Source organism: Xiphophorus couchianus, chromosome 8 (genome assembly GCF_001444195.1).
Source record: "Xiphophorus couchianus chromosome 8, X_couchianus-1.0, whole genome shotgun sequence".
In the NCBI taxonomy this organism is placed as follows: domain Eukaryota; kingdom Metazoa; phylum Chordata; class Actinopteri; order Cyprinodontiformes; family Poeciliidae; genus Xiphophorus; species Xiphophorus couchianus.
In genome coordinates this window covers 16805382-16824940 of record NC_040235.1, presented here as the reverse complement: position 1 = coordinate 16824940, position 19559 = coordinate 16805382, and the positions used below count along the sequence as shown (strand labels likewise).

At 37.2% G+C, this 19559-nt stretch overlaps 1 protein-coding gene across 1 annotated transcript in view; it reads right to left on the bottom strand.

The window, feature by feature from the left end:
* The window catches only part of pappaa (pregnancy-associated plasma protein A, pappalysin 1a), a 97540-nt gene that overhangs the window by 49031 nt on the left and 28950 nt on the right, over positions 1-19559 (bottom strand). The window contains exons 7-10 of the mRNA XM_028025768.1: positions 15986-16487; positions 7360-7488; positions 7161-7252; positions 4597-4793 (exon numbers count right to left, since the gene is read on the bottom strand). Of these exons, the coding sequence (XP_027881569.1) occupies positions 4597-4793; positions 7161-7252; positions 7360-7488; positions 15986-16487 (920 nt within the window). The remainder of the gene's footprint in view (positions 1-4596; positions 4794-7160; positions 7253-7359; positions 7489-15985; positions 16488-19559) is intronic.

The following is a 19559-nucleotide window of genomic DNA, read 5'->3' as shown; positions in this document are numbered from 1 at the left end:
GTCTAACTCCAGAAATGAGATATTGGTCCATAAATTAGAGACAAAGATTAGCTCACCTAAAATATTACCTGGTATTGATTTTCCATAGCTACTCAATCTGAAGCATAGATAAAGTAATCTTTCATTGTTTATTTATTGCCTAATTTCTGATTTGGTTATGTCACAACTATTAAGTTGAAGTACTATGCTAGTTTCTGGAACACAGCAGCCACTAAATGATCTTGGGAATGATTCACCTAACTGACAAGCTTATTGATCCAGAGCTGACTTCAATAAATGCCAGGAAGTTGCTCATTGTTGTTCTGTTTGTTTGTTGTTTTATTTTCCACTGGAGCTTTTAGCTCTGTGTGCCATGACACGTGTTTGATTTGGGAACATTACCAGTCTTTTTGAAATGTCGGATTTAAGATTTGGGACTATATTACCTAGGGAATACACAAAGAAACTAAATTTAAGAATTAGCAATGCTAATCAATAATTTATTTTACAGTAATAGTAAAAGCCAGAATTAGCACTCCCAGTATCGACAGAGTGTCAATAACATTTCTTAAAGAGAATTCAGCTTTACAAAAATTTGATATTGAATAGTGGTCACAAAACCTTGACTGATGTACGTCTAGTTTCACAGTATGGAAACTGAAGAAAACACCGAGCTTTTCATAATTTAGCATTAACTTCAAATTACGTTGGTGAAAAGCCAAATTAGAATGATTATTTAGTAATTGAAAGTACACCGTATTACTTTCAAATATATATTTTTTCTTTTCCTCTTTGCTAGTTCTCATTCTTTGTCTGATGAAAGCGTACATACACATTTAGAGCCTGCACTCGGTAAACAGTTGTGAGCATCTGTGAGACATTTGTGGCAAGAAGAAAAGAGAAACAGAGAGAAGAAAGTATGAGTTTCCAAGCACCATCCTATGGTTTACTGGAACGCTGGTAAGCTCCCGGTGTGTGAGGTAATGTCCTTGCACCCACAGCCACCCTTACTTATCAAAGCTCACCGTCTCATTGTGCTAAAGCGGATGATAGACAACCTCAGTGGCAAACTGTGGAAACTGATCTTTTCAAGTTGATGACTAGGTGCAGTTTGTCTGTCAGTCTCATCAGGAAAAACATAAGTAGCTTTCACGTAAGGACTGAAGTGTGTGCAATGTCAACAAAATGGGTCCTTAATGACATTTGTGTTCAACAAAACATTGTAAAAACTTTGTATATTAATCAATAATGTCTCACTACAAGCAGAGTACGTGTTTTTTTAATTATTGTATTTTTACAATATTCTATAGTGAAAAAGACATAAAGACACAATGTCAGAGGTCTCTTTTTAATCTAACCACATGCTTATGTCAGTGCTAAACGGTTGATAAGGATTTTGTGGTTTGTAGGGAATGTTAGGAAGGAGAGCAAGTGCCAGAAAAGCTGACCTTGTTGCCCTCTTGAAGCATAATTTCAGTTACTGTTTAAGCTTCTGTGTTTGTTAGTATTTCTCTCTCTCCTTCTCATTTTAGTGTGTGATTCAAGTTGTGTGCACGAATCTCATTCATGTACCTGAATATCTAGCTGGAGGAGAAATAGTATAGAAAAACATTTCCCTACAGCAGCTCCTAAGAAGTTTATTTATTCTGTCTTGAATACAAACCATTAATGCTTTTGCAATTTGAAACATAACTAGGCCAGTTAATGATAATGTCTAGCTATCCCACTCCCTATTGTGCCTCTCATATGTTTATTTGAAATTCCAAGGTAGTTTAATTTTACATATGACTTGCCTTTTGTGTGACAGCACTTAAGGCTTATCCCTTCTGTTGCTAATGTATAATTAAAGCTCCATTGAGAGACTGTGAGGGCAGTAGCATTCTCTGGAGAAATCACTCGGTTTGATGTTTAATCTTGGTGTTTGAATGCAAATGCAGACTCCCCACTTTCACAAGCTCCTCAACACACATATGTAAAAGTAAGGTTTTTGCACTATTCATTCTTTTACTTTTGTCTACGCTTGTTATGCGTGATCAAGCTCTTTACCAACCATTTAACAAGAGCAACCCTAAATCCTAAATCCTAATAACCCATAAACAACCTTTTAACATTTAGGGGACATTTTAGTCCTAATAAACTGTTGTACCCCACAAGCATAGCGTACTATTGACTGATGAACCCAAGAATATGAGAAAACGTGCCCACACACATGCAAATAATTATAAAAACACCAAAGTAAATTGTGAGGGCCAGATCTCAACTGTAATTCCCCTAAAGCATGCTGCAGAAAAGTAGTGGAGAAACATTATGTACTGTTTTAGAGCGACAAAAATAGTACATTTCAGTCCTATATGGATTTACCTTATAAACCTGTATGGAGGCAGCACAGGGACTGTATGCATGCTTGCACACATGTTTCTGTATGACTATGTAATGGTACAAGCTTGATTACCAAAGAATGAAGCCTATAAAGCAGGCTTTAATATTACTTGTCCAGGTTTTCTGATCATTATTTTGTCTTAATTCACAAATAGACTTTGACTCATGTACAGATATTTTCATGACTCTATAAAAAGAATTAAAAACGTTATTTGTAAGGGCTTTCTTTTTTTTAGCACTCCTGCAGTCTTTGCTCAATTCTTAGGAAGATGTCAGCTTTTTTCAGATAGCCAACTTTTTCGGCTCCCACACGGCTTTTAATTTATTAGCATCTGTAGCTTCATATTTTAATGTTATCTAAGGTACTTGGCCACAAAATGTTATATTTTGGGTGTAGGTACTCATTCCCTTAGAGAGATAAAATTTGGCAAAGTCCACAGCATTGAACTGCTTATGCATATGGTGATGTCTGCTGCATCACCAAACTGTTAATCTAGTTCACAAAGTTGTGTACCTTGGGGTTTAATACTAGGTCCAATTTTCCTTACAATGCTTATTAGGGATTTACCTCGTGTGTGTAGAAAATGTGCTGTTGTTATGATAAAGTTATTTTTACTCATAGCAACACCACAAAAAAACAGTTGGAATGTTATTCTCTATTGACCACAGTGCAGAGTTTAACCCAGACATCTTTATGTCATGAGAAAGGCTGATCTAATCTGCAATACGGTGCAAAGCAGTTCAGATGACTGCACTCACAAAAGAAACCCATTTGAAAAAAGGCACTTATCAAATAGAAAAGAGATAGATATGTTTGGCAACGACGTACGTTTTGAGAGAACAGTTTTACTAACTTTCGGTAGAAGGGCACCAATATCTTGGTCACATGTTTACCAGATGGAGCTGGATGACCAATAAAGTTATCTGAAGACTTATGTCTGAGTAAAAACATCACATATGTAAAAAAGTCTATTTAGATTAATATATTGCATAAAAGAAATACAATTTAGAAAATAACCTCAGCCATGGCCATTAAATCTCACTTCTTACCATTTTATTTTGATGACCCCAACTCAATGCAGCCAGTCGTTTAGTCCCACCATGCTAACTGCTTTCAAACTAATTAAAATAAACTGTTTACATCAGCACAGCAAAACTGTTTTGGCAGGCACAACTCTGGCATAGCACTTCATATTCTCAATAAAACTGTAGATCACATTTATTTTGCTTATTCTCCTCTAGATTACTTGGTTTTAATCACATATATTTCCATTATTTGTATCTGTTTTAATTAAGAATTAGATCAACTACATAATTTGGGACAGATGCAACTTTAGACTTGAAAAAGGAAGTACATCAAACAAGAGAAATTTAAAGTTGCTTGAAATTTTGCATTAAATGACATGTAGCTCCACAGCTGCATTTGACAAGTTGTAACAATAAATCAATGCGTTGTAAACTGCATGTAGCTATCAAATAGTTGTTCTGTTGATTCACGTTTTCTAATGGAATAGATTCATTTTTTGAAGTATAGTCGATTTTCAGGTTAGTTTAGTTATGAGAAATTACCACCCGCTAGAGCAAAACTATTTCCACAGATCCTGTGAAGAATGTAGCAGGTAGATGTCAGATACAAAGAAAAGGGTACTTTTTCTCTCCAAATGAAAATATTGTGTAAGATCAATGCAGATGGGGATGTGGATATTAAATTAAAAAGAAAAGTGATCAACCACACACCACAATAGATGTCAAGAAAGGAATCTAGGAAAGAAAAAAGTTTTTATTTGTTTTTTTTTTTACACTGTTCATGAAATCAATTTACTCAATTTTAAGATGTGGAGGCACGTCACTTCCCTTTGTGTTATGTGTGTTATTGTGTGACATAGAAAAAATGCTTGAACATTGTAAGGCCAGATGACCTCAGAATCATAATCAGTCTCTACTGTCATTGTGCAGTAGTGAAAAAAAAAATGTTTCTGTACTGCCCATCCACAGACAAAGGTAGATGGGTGCTTGCAGCCATTATAGGAGGTGCTGCCCTTTTGTTAGATGAAAAAAAAAAAGTTCTGTATTTTAACAATTGTTTTACTTTGTCCTAGAACAGTTTTTAATTGATTGTAGCTTATTTTATGATGCATTACCTTGACCACTTGTATGTTGTTGAGAATGTTCATTACACTGAGGTAATGTGACATTGATAAAGAATTTAATCTTGCACATTTTTCTGTATGAACTGACCTTAGTAACAGCAGGATACCCAGCTGCCACATCCCCAGAGCAATAAGGCTTTTCTTCATGGGAGACATCAACATGGGAAGCCCACTGGTCTAAGAAACCATTGGGTGTATAGAGGCCACAGTCTCTCACACCCGTTTCTCGCTCGAAGTCCTCGCACACCCCATCGCCATCGTAGTAGTAGCACATGCTTGGCTCCTCTGAGAAGGATACAGAAAATGTACATTTAAAACATGTTTTTAATTGTAAATACCATTTTTAACAGTACCTATAAGGAATTTTTTTGTCAGCCACTTTCTTTGTCAAAACAAACCTGCAAAAACCAACTCCAGACCTTATCATTTCCTGCCTTCTTTTTTTTTTTTTTTACCTATTTTCAAATGTTTTTAGCATTTATGTTAACACTATTGCACTGCTACGTATCTTACCATGTATGTCTGTATTTAAAAACAAATATTTTTATTTGTCTAAACATGAAGAAATGAAGAACATTTTGTGGAATATTATGTACCACCACATGAATAAAGTATGGTGGTCCTGTTTTATATAGTGGATGAAGATAGTAAAATTTATAGCATACTTTTGTGTATGGCCACATTATAGGTCACTTTATGTTACACTTTTGGTTGTTAGTCACATGCAGATACTTCTAGAACCCTTTACAAGTAAGACCACATTAAAGGCGCATATTTGAATTTTGGGGCTACATAAAGGAAACTGAATTACATTATTGGGTAAATACATTTCATATATGCTATTATTTGATGTCTGCGTATGGAAGAAAACAAAGGTTTATATTTGTGGATGGATATGACAATTAAAAAATAAATACATTTCTGTAATTCCTCAACATTCAAATCAATTTCCATGATTTTCAACAAAAGTTTGCAACTTCAACATTTCCAGAATTCACAGCTTTGACATTCTAAGGTAAGTTTACTGGTCATCTTCTATCCCTTTTCAAGTCTTATGTGTGACCACACAGAGCAGTAACACAAAAACCTAAAAACGCATCACCTGTGGTATTGCTTTATCAAAAAGGAAGATGAAGAGAAGAGGATGGGAACGTGAATTTGGATGTACCAGGGAATCCAAGTGTATGTTAGGGTCTTGAAAAGGGAGCAAAGAAGAATGTAAGGGAGAGCATACGTAAATGAAATCATGAAAGACCAACACAAGAGGAGGAGGGAAGAAGCAGTGCAGACAAAGTCAAGAAGCAAAAGAAAGATACAGCAGTATTTTTTCCAGACATCCCACCCGGAGTTAGGGTCTGGAACTGAAAGCCTGTGTATTGGAGGAAAGGGGAGTGAAGCAGGAAGGTTGCCTGGGCCCCAGTGGTCTAAGCTAAAGCAGCGTCAGCCGGTGGGGTTCCAGTTAGGGGGAAAGGCGGTATTCAGTGCCAAGTTGGCCGGGTCCTCCTCCTTGAAATTCCAGCCATCTCCAGCACGGCCAAAAGCTCAAGTCAGTTTTGTGCTCTGGCAACGTTGAAACGAGGGGCTACTGAGGGGGCATATAGAAGAGCTTTCTGCCACTCACTAAGCAGAAACAGGCAAATAAGTAGGCAAGAAGAGAGAGCGAGACAAGAGGAAGTTCAAATAGTGTCTGATGAAAAGTGCAGGAACAAAGGGCAATGTGTGAGCTGAAGAAAGAGGAGTAACAAGTTCAGGAAAGGAAAGATGCATTGATATTGTATTTGGATTTGAAGAGGGATACAATAAACAGATAATAGAGTGGGAAGGTGACTGAGTGCATCAACAAGAAGGAAAGACCTCCAGTAGGAGGGAGTAGGGCGGTTACAAGCTGAAAATCAAACTATAGACACAATATTGCATTAAACATGATTGGCTGTTAGTTTAGTTAAGTATTTAAGCTAAGCCAGATTTGACTAAATGTAAACTTTGAAAAAACAGTGGCATTAGCAGTAAAATCAACAATAGCCTTTATTGTCAAAATGTGGGGAAATTCAGGTTTACCAGCAGCATCAAGATAACTTCACAGAAAATATCAGTGTTAAAAATATTTGTTTTAAAAACCCACAATTAACAACAATAATAATAATATAGTGTACCATACAAATACTGAGCAAGGGATGTGCAACTGAGTAGGGTGATGTTTTTTGTTTTTTTAATATATGTAATGTGACTGTGAGCTGAACAATAAAAGGAAAACAGACTATTAACAACAAAGTATATTAGTGCAGTACAGAAAAGCAGATGTGTATCAACAGCAGAAATGCCTTTTAAAATGAATAAAAATAATGCAAAGGATTGTGCAAATGCCAGCAGGGATGTAAATAATTTTAGATTTCTTTTTTAGACCAATGATGGTTATAGTAATGCCTAACATAAATATCTGATAAAATCACTCTTTGCCTTGCCAGGTTGATTTGCTTCAAAACCAGCAGATGGACACATGCCTAATTTACATTTTCTTCCTTTTTTGCAACATTTGAAAAGTTTGCTCAAAATTTTAATGACATTTGGGTGGAAATATAGCTATTTACCATTATTTGCAACAGCATCATTGCAAATGTTAAATTTTAAAACAACTTAGTTCATAAGACTTACCAACACAATTAAAAAAGGGCTCTTCCTTGCACTGACTGGAACAGCCGTCCGAATTCACAGAGTTCATATCATCACATTCTTCTCCCTTGAAACTAAAATAAAATAGAAACTGTGCTTAACATGTTATAAATTCGATTTTTATGTATCATTTCAATTAACAATCCCTTTAATATATTATATCTTTTACACAAGTCCTTACCTCTGGATTCGTCCATCTCCACAATAGGGACCCCCAAGTTCATGCACCAGAGGCGGAGAGGGCTCACTCATGCCCACATGGGAGACTGTCTGTATCTGGTAGGTGTATGGGACATGCAGTACCACATCTCTACACAGAAAGTGACAACTAAAATCACAGAAAATTCATATTTCCAAGTAATCAAAAATAAATCTAGTGGGGGGAAAAAATCAGATAATAGCACAGATGCTCTAACTGATAGTGAGATTTCTTCATGTTATAACTTCAGCCAACAAAGAGAAATGTGTATCAACTATCTTAGACTCTACTGGTCACATGCTGAAAAAACTGCATGTCCCAAGATACAACCCATTTTTCTTTTGCTCACTTATCAAAGTGTATTAGGTTATAAGAGCAACGGCAAATAGAGTACTGATCCATTTTTTTATATATATAAATAAAAATACAAGGACAAAAATACAAGTAGTTCCTGTAACACATTTTTTTAGCTAGACTAAGTTGGCACTATGGAGAAATTGAGACAAAAAGTGTGATTTTATGTTATTTAGTGCATGGAAGGAAAGGGTCATAATGAACTGTTATAATCACAGCTATTATCTGTTATGTGTGTTTTAAACACTGGTAAATGGGTGGGGAAGACATCAGTAAATGAGGTAAATGAGTCCATTGGGCTTGTCATACATTACTTCATGTGGACCATCAAGTATCATTGACTTAATTTTACAATTCCATCATCAATGTCATTGATGCAGTGACAATTAGCCAAAAATACTAAAATCCTCAAAGGAATATCATTGCATGTATCATTAGGATATGTAGTATGTTCCTAGTAGAAAAACACAAACACACACCCTCAAATGCGGTAATGGATAATATAGACAAAAGAACGTCAGCCAACTCTTGTCCCCAGACCTTAACAAATAAACATAAGTTTAAACCACTATTCCCAATACAGCTATATAATCCTCAGTGTAAATGCAATTTACCACCAGGAGCAAATACTGATGCCAAGTCACTCTGACTCATCAAACTCTAAGCCAAAGTCAGCAGTTAAACCAAGGAAGTGTTTGAGTGGTGTACAGGAAAGTCATAAACTTTGATGAGCCCTCAGCATTTTTGATTTTTAGAAAAGCAGAACCCTCTCAAACACAAGCAGAACAAAAGATTTCCTACAAAACCTCATGTACATAACAATATGTGAAACCTAAAATTTCTCATCTCAGTTTTTTGTACAAGAACACATAATTACTTCTGTTTTGTTGAAGAACAAATTTAAAATTGTTGTATTTAGGTTATTGACAATAGTTTCTGGCTACTGGGTCAGTTTTTTCAGTTTCATTTAAAAGTATTTTTTTTACTTTTGAAGTTTCTTTTAAAACTTCTATCATGTTCAGCAGTTGTAGCTCATGTAATTCCAGGTGACAGTAAAACATTCCCTGACTATCTTATCTTCTTTGTGTGAAGATAAAAAAGCAAAACATAGGAGATAAAAAAATTTTTGTCTTTTTTTTTTTTTTTTTACATAAACATGTAAAAGCACTTTCATTAACATGAACACTTGTTTTTGAGGAATGAGCTATCGATTCTGAACAACTGAATCACTTTTGCAGATTAACTAGGTTTTGGAGTTTGCACTAACTGTTTTAATAAATGCATGAACAGTTGTGCAAATGTTAATAGTGAAGTGAGTAATGCACCAAAGCAACTGAGAAAAATTGGAAAACCAAAAGTCAGTCCTCAAAGTCTGCATAACTTCTTCACACATTCCATATTTTTAGATTAACAGCTGTTAAAAGTAAATCATTTTTTAACCAGGACATATGGAAGTGGCTTAACATGAGATCATTCCTTATGTATACGTTGCTTTCATATTTATTACATTTAATGATTTTAATTTGTTCAAAGCACTTCAGTGTTGATTCAGTAGCTCATGTTACATGATGCTGTACTGCCTTTTTGGTCTACAAGTGTAAAATAATGCTGAAGCTTCAACCTGTTTCTTTTTCTCTTTCTGCCATCGTTAATGCTACCAACTTGAGCGTGCAGTAACCAATGTGTGCACACAGTGAGAATGAGCTGAGCGCACATATCTATGTGAATGAACAATAATGCGAGGCATGTGTGTTTAAATCTCACACACACTTGCTCAATAGTATTCTGACATGCACTCTTTCACAACAATACTACACTGGACCATCTGTTAAACTTGAGATCCCTACTCGGCTCTGTGAGAGTACTCACAGCTCAATCTAACAGAAGTGGCCAATCACAAGATACGACAGGTCTGAAGAACAATGCAAAAGAACAGATCACGACAGCGCAGGAGCAGATATTAAGGACCAGAGCAATAGAGGCCCAAATATACCACACTAGGCAAGATCCCAGATGCAGGCTGTGCAAAGAGGCCCCAAAAGCAATTCCGTATCCCACAGCAGGGTGTTAGAAACGGGTAGGAAAGGAATACATGGAATGCCATAACAAAGTAACCAGTATAGTTCACAAAAACATCTACTCAACCTTATCTCCAGGATTTCCATGTTTTGAAGTGCACTGATCATATACCCCATGACTGTGTGTCATACTGCCCCCGTTTTGGGAAGGGTCAAAGTGCTGGTCCTCAGAGTGAGACAACTACTCAATGTGTGATTCAACCTGTTTTCAATTAGGTGCATGCTTGGTTCCCTCTGACCCAACTGCAACTGGTGATGTAAAGTGTTGCTACTTTCAGCAGAGAAGAATGAAAAAGCAGAAATGGAACAGATGTAACAGAGCTCTATGAGTTCATCTTTCCATAGAGGTCCATACACCAGTTATATATGCATAGGCATTAATAAACATCAGCTAAATATAATGATTTGATATCATTTTTGAATAGCATCAAGATCACATTATTTTAAACATAGCATGAATAAAGTGTCTGTTTATATATGTAGTTAAATGTGACATACACATCTGATATGCTATAAAAGGACAATACTTACTGTATATTACATATGATCACAACAAATTTCATCACTAGTTTTTTTTCCAATCCTTGTTCTTTGGGAGCTTCCTCGACACACTTGATTCCACTGATTAACTTTGTTCCCTCAGTCTGTCACCAAGTTCTCCAGAAGTTTCTTAATGACCATTCAAATTAAATCAGGTGTGTTGGAGGGAGAAAAGCTCTAGGAAGGCAGCCAATCCATGAGGACCATGGATGTTCTTTGGTACTGATTAGCTGTACCCTCAAAAGTGGAAATACGGAAAACTCTAGATACTAATTTCTGTGGTAGTGCTAAGATGGTTTCCACTGTGCATATTATACTATCATCATATGGTATTTTTCATGACTTTCAGCTATTGGGAGTTTGCTGTGGTGGGTCCATGTATTCAGTATTTGCTTAAAAACAATCTACATTTGTCAGATTGCAAAGATTGCCTGTGCACAGGCCTCTTCAGATCATCAAACAGATTGTGAATTGAACTCAAGTCTACTGCAAACTCTGGCTGGGCCATTGCAAAACTGTAATCTTAAGTCATTCTTTGGTTATTTTTAATAAATGTGTCAGTGCTATACTGAGTTATGATATTTCGCTTCATCTTCAGTTTTTTTAGCAGATGTCTGAAGGTTTTATCCCAACAGTTTTTAGAACAGTTCGTAATTCTCTTCAAATTGACAAGCCCCACCCTTCAGACTCAAGAAAACCAGTTTCAAAGCATGATAATTTGACAAACATGTTTTCCTGTAGGTGTAGAGTTCTATGGTAATGTGCATACCTTTTGCAAAAAGAATGAACTAACTCACAGGACCAAAACATATTTTAGAGACTTCAAATGGAGTGTAGCAAAATTTTTTGGGATTTGGCTATATTTCTTCACTAGCAAAAGCTTCCAGCTTCCAGCTTCCACCCTGTGCAATTGCCCAGATATGTGAAGAAGCTACAATATTGTTTTCACATGCACTGCACAGAACCTGGCAGCTTCTTAAATTTTGCTGTTGGACTGGGATTAATCAAAAGTAATGAGTTTAATCCTGCACAACCTGAGTTTGAATATGTTGGTTAATTCTGAACAATAGCTGATAATATGGTTTATCACAAAGATCTGGCATTATAACAGGAGTGTATAGTATTTTATATAACTTTAGATTGTAAATGAACCATTTTATTTCTATGTACTACACCACAGGGCATCAGTGTAACTGTCACTGGTAATTAAATATTTTGATTAACAAGTAGGAAAACCCAGAAGAATTTTCCAATTTCATGTTTAACTGGAGGTCATTTGTTTTGCCTAACTTTTAGCATTCATTTGGATTGAGCACATAAGAGATGGTCAGTACCTGTGAAATATGACAGGTTAGGACTCATGATGAAACCAAAAAAAGAAAACTTGGAGAGGCACTTGCTGATACATAAAATCCTCTGAGTCACCAACCCCAATTTTATTACCATAAACTATGAGTACATAATAAAACATTGCTTTAAATCATCAGTTGTCTTGTGGGTGCAAAATGTCCCCAGGGCTGGTACAAATTCATGCATAATCAGTATAATTTATCAAGAGGCAAACTGGTATAAAAGACAATTGTGAGAGTAGAGAGAGTAAATGGCGTAGGGTCGAAATAAACAACGCTATTTTTTGTGACAGAAACACACTGTTTTCTGAAAAATATTTATCTTTCCTGAGCCCTGAATAATTAGTAACCTCATGTCTACGTCCTTCTGACAAGTTTGCTTACTGATGCTAATAATAATATCTTTGAAATCCAAAGATGTTCTAATTATCATCTATGTAGCCCATGATATGATTTATAATAAACATAGTTATACTGTTTACTTTATTCTACAGAAGCCTGATACACGAGAAAGATACCATTTAAGCAAAATCAATATCTCTATATAAAGGAGGATGGAAAATGATACCAGTGGTTTCTTTTAATTTCACGGGGTATTATGATCAGATTCTGCAAGTTCTGGCTCTGCTTGCTGTCCATTCATTATAGTTACAATTAAGAAAGGCATAATTCTTAGCAATATGATTGAATTACAATAAGTGCATACAAATGAGATATGCATGATCTATTTTGAAAATTGTATGGGCTTTTAAAATAAGCCAAACAATCAAATCTATTGATGATGCAGCGGAAGCAACAGGTGAAGGTTCTCTCTTAATAGTCAGCAGAATTTTCAGGTTCCTGCTAATGGCTGGGTTTTACCTCAGCTTAGCCAGTACAAATGAAAAAAATCACTTACATTTACATGGTGGCAGGTGGAATTTAAAGCCAACAATAAAGGGACTCCAATTTTGCTTTCCCATAAGCTATCTACATGTTTCCTCACATTTTTACCCTAAGCAGGTTGACAGAAATTGTGATCTAATGAATAGAATTAGAAGGCTTGAAAAATAAATTAAAAGGGTGACCAGAGTTTTAAAAACTTCAAGAACAAATTTTTAGACATAGCTCCTGCCACAATCCCACCATTAGGACAAAATAAGGGGAAGGCATACTGATCAATTGTTCAAAGTCTTTTCCCCTAAAGTCACCAGATCTAGTTTTAAGAAAAGACATTCAGTCTCAAAATTGATGGATGGGGCACATTATGTGAAAGATTTGAGCATAACCAGGATGGAGTCCTAATATAGACAGAGTGTGCAGTAGATGTGAAGGTGTAGGAGCTGTCCTGTGTCCTTTTTTTGCCTGGGAGGTCTCTCTCCTTATACTTTCTTGACCCCCTTATGTCTCCTTCATCACCCATTGCCATTCACCCATATCCCCTTCCCAAGCCAAGCAATAATTTACCCCCAACTGATACAACCACCCACTCAGCGTCTCCCTTCAAACTCTGCACCATAATTTACTCTGTCACCCTGACCTCCCAGCCGTTGGCCATTCCAAACAAACCACCACTCCTTGATGGGGCCAAAGGAGCCAAGATGTTAGCCGTTCCTCCTGTTGTTTGCTCCGGCTTAGATGAAGGCCAATGGCTTGACAGCAAGAGGTCAATTCCCCTCACCCCTCATCCACTGTTTCGAATCCCAGGGAAACATTTTGCAGGAAGAATTAACTTTCTGTGTGGTCAACCGAAAAATTTTCAGAAGCTGGACCCAGATGATAGATAAGTCCTAAATATGTCTTTAAGAAATTTCTCACCGGCTACGCCCATCATTTGCTAAAAATAAACATGTGGTTGAGAAGAGTTAGGTAAAATACAGCGTGTTAAAGTTTGATTTCCCTTTACTCTGTGATCTGAATAAAACACTTTTATTCAAAAAAAGAGCTGAGTTGCACTGTGAAGTCAAAGTTGGCACTATTGCTTCATAGCTAAGAGGTTTAAAAGTCAGAATTCAGATGGGGAATGTGCTTGTAAATTTAAATGCTATCACAAGACCTGGGTTTTATCTGGGTGCTTGAGTTGATCACTAAGCCAGACACCTTGCACAGTTATTGTTGGATGTTTTTGGATGTTATTGTTGGATGAAGTCAACTCATTCTTACATAAGCATACTTGTATGTGCGATTTTTGTATATGCACTCCTGAGGCTTGTTGGTAAAGGTAGTGAACAGTATCACAAAGACCAAGGGATACACTAGACAGGCTAGGGAGATATTTAAAATGTGGAGACATTTAAAGTAGAGTTAAGCTATAAGCTTTAAACGTCTAACAGATCAATCAATAAATAATTTATCATCACCCCAAAAGGGAAACAGTGAGTGAGGCACAACAGCACACCTACCAAGACATGATTTTCCACCTAAACCGACAGACTGGGTAAGGAAAGCATTGATAAAAGAAGCAGCTAAGAACCCCCTAGTACAGGGATGTCAAACTCCAGTCCTCAAGGGCCGCTGTCCTGCAACTTTTAGATGTGCTTCTGCTGCACCACACCTGAATAGAATAATTAGGTAATTAAGGCTCTGGAGAACTGATCTACACAAGGAGGAGGTCATTAAGCCATTTCATTCAAGTGTTTTGTACCTGTGGCACATCTAAAAACTGCAGGACAGCGGCCCTTGAGGACTGGAGTTTGACACCTGTGCCCTAGTACCTCAAAAAGAGTCACACCTCAGTTTTGAGAATCTGGTGTTTACGAAGAAGTGGCAAGTAGAAAAACCATACAAAGTTACAGAAAATGCACTGGTCAAACTAAACCAAAACTGAATGCTGGAAGAAAATTGGGGACAAGACTTGCCTTTCTGTAGGACATAATGTAGAGCTACAGTGGAAATGTTTACATTAAAGCATATTTATGTGTTAGAAGTGACCATTCTAAGTAAAGGCATAAATCCACCTGAGAATCTGTGGTAAGACCTAACGAATCACTGTTCACCAATGCCATCTATCCTATCTGACAAACCCTGAGCTCCTTCACAATGGCTTCCAAGAACATACGGCAGAAGATGTGCAGCTGTTCTCATACCAAAAGGCAATTCTACAATGTATTGATTTAGAGAAGCTGAACAGAAATGCATGTCTCTATATTTTCTAATATTTATTTGAAAGAAAAAAAAACATTGTGAAATGCATGATTCCTCTTCCTCATACTTCAAAGGGCTGTGTTAGTTTGTGTTGGTCTCACAACACAATCACAAAATGTTAGAATATAGGACACTGGAGTTCTTTGTAGTACTTCAAGGGATATAAATACTTCTTCAAAGTGCTGTACTACATTCTTTATTTTGTAAGAAATGTGTAAAGGAAACTTCATATCTAATACAGCTATACTTATTTACTACAGAGCTTGGAGCTTAACAGACAAGATCCCACATGGTCTCATAAGAAAAAAATATACAGCCATTTCCACTGACCACTACCACTGGAATGTGACCACAGCTAGTGAAATGTACCACAGTAGTAAAACTACCTACAGTACATCAACAGTCAGCAAAGTGTGCCAAAACCTCCAAATAAATACATCCTTACTAGAGGCAACCTTCCACAGATACTACCATTCAACCAGGAAGTTCTGCACTTTTGAAACTTAGATTTCATCACTTCATCTTGCATAACGTGCATACCCACCCCTTTTGTGTTTTATCTAGCACTTTCCTTCTCATGTGAATCTCACTGATAGCACGACAGCAAGATGGTATGACACGCAGCAGCGCCATGTATAGCACAATTTTTGTCAAGTCAGCACATTCCATGAAAGAAAAGCACTAAATTCTCACCACAGTGTGCAGATAATACCTTCAACAAGTCATCTGTTTGCCCTTGCTTCATGGAACATAGGAAAAAACACAAATGTGGGCGACAACTGACCTGTGACTTAGGAAACAAATGTTGGGAAAACAGATCTGAAAGCTCAGAAGCAGTGGTGGCTTACATGTGTTCCAGAGGGTATTGAAAAGGATGTCTGCTATTACATGAGCATATTTTAGTGGATATTTTCCACAGATAAATAAACGCCTTTTACTGACATGTCTAAAATTACCCTACACTAAAGCCAGGAGCGAAATCATAAACACTCAGCCATTCTAAGCTTTTAATAGAAAACAATGAGGAAAAACAGCTGTTATAGAAAAAAAAAAAATGGCTTAATATATTAAGTTATTTGTAAACCCTGGCAAACAAAATAATACAGAATATGCAGGCAACATTCAGTCTGTCATCACTGACTGCAATTCACCACTCAAACTCACCTGTCTGTATATCGGCGGATAGGTTCAATCAGTTGCAGGCCTTTCGGGGCATGTGTGAAGGGTGGTTGGCGCAACAGATTGTAATGAAGTGGTTTGCAATGCCTGCAAACTTTGCAGTCTGGCTTGGATGTCAATAAAGTTGCGTCAATCTCTAGGTGTTGCTCCATTGTGTAAAACTGTACACCATACACCTCTTCTTCCACGTCCAGTTTCAGAGTCAATGGAGTGTCACAGAAGACATTACTGGGCCCCAGCGAAATGTTGTTTCCACTCACAGTCAAAAGCAAGATGTCATGGATAGCAGGCAGAGCGCTCTCTTCAGGACTGAAAAATGTCACCCATACAGTCAGCGAATTGGGAACCACTGGGTGTTGGAACTCCAACTGAAGCATACAACCCTGTGGAGGACACTCTGATAGGCCAACAACACCCTGGTCAGTTCCTGCATTTGGGCTCCATGTGCGTACACTTGGCTCACAAGTTTGCTCCACATCTGGAGGACCTGTAAGATAAGTTGCAAAACAGATAACATGTGTTTAATGTTTTGTTTTTTTTATTGCTATGTCATGTGATAGACCAACACAAAGCAGTAAATAATGGTGACGTGGAAGGAAAAGTGAGCCAGACTGAATAGAGAGCACCTGTTAACACTGATTTTTAAGCATTGCCTCACATTCTTAACTCAGTTTGGGTCTTGGTCATTCTAGCACAAGAATAATGTTTGATCTAAAACAGAGATTACCAAGTCCAGTCCTCAAGAGCTTCTGTCCTGTATGCTTGGAGTCGATGTCTTTCTCAAAGAAAAATGACCACCTTCATCTTTAATCTTTTTCAGCTTTTTGGTGTTTTTTGTCAGGATTGCCCTATTTTTTTAGCTCTATACATCAAATCTTGCATCTTTCCTCCTGAAAAAAATCCTAACCATAGCAGGATGATGCACAAAACCCTGTTTCATAATGAGTTAGGGGGTGGGTTTTCGGTGACACATTTTGTTTATATGCTCAAAATTTAAATCTTGGTCTCACCTGACCAGATCACCTTCTCCCACATGTTAGTCGTCCCCTACACTGTTAAACAAACGCTGCAACACAGACTTCATGTACTTTCCTTTCAACAATTCAACAAGTGAAGTGCTAGCCTAGACAAGAGATCCTCAAATCCAGGCCTCAAGGTCTGGTGTCCTGCAGGTTTTATGTTTGACTCTGCTTCACCACACCTGAGTCAAATAATCAGGTCATTAGCAGCACTCTGGAGAACTTGACTGCACTGAGAAGGTAATTAAGCTACGTGATTGAGGTGTGTTGAAACAGGGATACACTGAAAGGTTGCAGGACACTGGCCCTTGAGGCCTCAGTTTGAGGATCCTTGTGCTATATTATTAACAATACTTTAAACATTCCCTCAATCTTATCCCTACCTTGTCTGTTGTGTTCATTGGTTCTCAAGATGCTGTTTATTTACTAATGTTCTGTAACAAACCACTTATGTCTCCACATAACACATATTTGTATACTAACATTAAACTGCACATAAGTAAGTTATATCTGCATTTTAGGTACCTTTTGATGGCAATTGGTTGCACTGAATTTTAATTAGTAAAGGTATCTGAAAATAAATACACAAAACACCTGTCAGATTCCTTTCTTATTTGAAAAATAAATAATGTATCATTTTAACATTTAAATTAACATTACAGTTGTGCATTACTTTGTTTTGGTCTGTAACAAACAAAATCCCCCTAAAACTGTTTGTGTCTGTATTGTGAAAGAATTTGAACAAATTTAAGGGCTATTAATACCTTTGCAAGGTAATGCAGTGTAAATACTTAGCTTTATTTACAGAATCTCAAATATTCCTTAAACTGTTAAAAAAAACTTTTATGCACAGTTAAGAAACGTACTCATGTTTTTGTGTTTCTAAAGGTCCTGCGACATCAAGGTTGAGGTGAAACTAAGAGTTCATTGTGAGTCCATCTGCAGAGGAAAGGCAGAGCTGAGGTGTGTACCTTCTGAGAGGGGCCCTGTGCAGGGTTCTCACTTCAGCGCAGTCATTACAACCTCAAACAGTCACACTCCAGCCATATTTGGAGTCCACACACAGCTAACTTGCATTATCCCAAGTGACGTACACTAACATTCATCAAGCACTTTCAGGAGCCAGAAAGCGGTAGACACTATGTTCTCCCTCGTTTTCCTTTTGAGCAATTCCAAGCTGGCAACCATCGAAGCCATTTGCTAACCTCATTTCTGGGCACCATGCAAAATTCCAATGTTTAATCAAGTGAGGATTGAAAATGTATTCCAAGCCACATTATCTCAACATATTTATTATCGTACTGTAAGTGTGTGTGTGGCCAGAGTGAAGGTGAATTAAAGAAAAGCAAGTCAGTGAAAAAAGAAAAGATGGAGAAAGAGGGGGCTGGAAGGGAAAGAACTAAGGTGCTCCAAGAGATTGGCTGCGCTCTGCTCATGTAGTCCTGGATTTCTGAGTATATTTTCATAGAGTTTGCAAGGAAAAGAGCTGTTGCCACTGAAAATATTTTGTAATGTCAGCTGTTATGATGGGCCCAACTTTTGCTCTGGCGCTGTTGGTAATGTTGTTGGAGATTTAGGAAGAGACAGAGCAGGGGTGTCATCCATTGTGTAACCTAAACAAACTGTTTTACAGCCAAGCAAGTATGTATCCATGATTGACAAGCCAGTCTGTCCACACACACAGGATATGAATTAATATCAAAATGGTTTTGATTTATTTGAAGAATATGGTTGTTTGTAGAAAAAGTGTCATCGTCAAAACTGAGATCTAAAACGTGAGATGCCAAAAAGATTGAGTTATTGGCTGACTTTTGTCACTGTGTCTATTACTTAAAATTTGAACTTCTTTTTTATATGGGGACTATGACTTAAGAGCAAAGAAGAAATATAGAGTTGAAGTTCAAATATGAACCATTAATGAAGCAAAAAAAAAGGCTAGACATGTTTGGACTACCTTTAAATGTTACTATTTTATACCTCTGGAATACGTGTCTTATTGTGAACAAGAATATGCTTCATCAGGCAGCAAATAACTTGGCTGCAAGGGGTTTGTGGTCAGATTCCTGCAGTCTGGTTCTTGTGTAGAATTACTGTTTATTTGTTTTGCTTTGGAGAATCTGGTTCAAGGATTTCATGTATACATACATTTTAAAATGTAGGTATGTAGACCTGAAGTGGCCTCTGTTATGATGGGGGGTGAAATTTAACATCCATGTCAAAATCAAACAGGATGTCAGTCAATAACAAAATACTCCGGAGTTGATCTTCAAATCACTTTCAGTCCAGTTCAATACTGGAATCCAACCTTCCAGACAGAAGTTATTGTCAATTTCTGTTTCGTGATGAAGGATTGGGGGGGACTTGGTAGGACCGGGAGAGGTAGTAAAGCATTGGTGCCCAAAGTGGGTCCTCGAGGGCCGGCATCCTGCATGTTATAGTTCTCTCCCTGGTTTAACACACCTAGATCAAATGATGGCTCATTAGAAGGCTTATGAAGAACACTGACATGCTGAGAAGATTGTTACTACCACTAGGGAGAG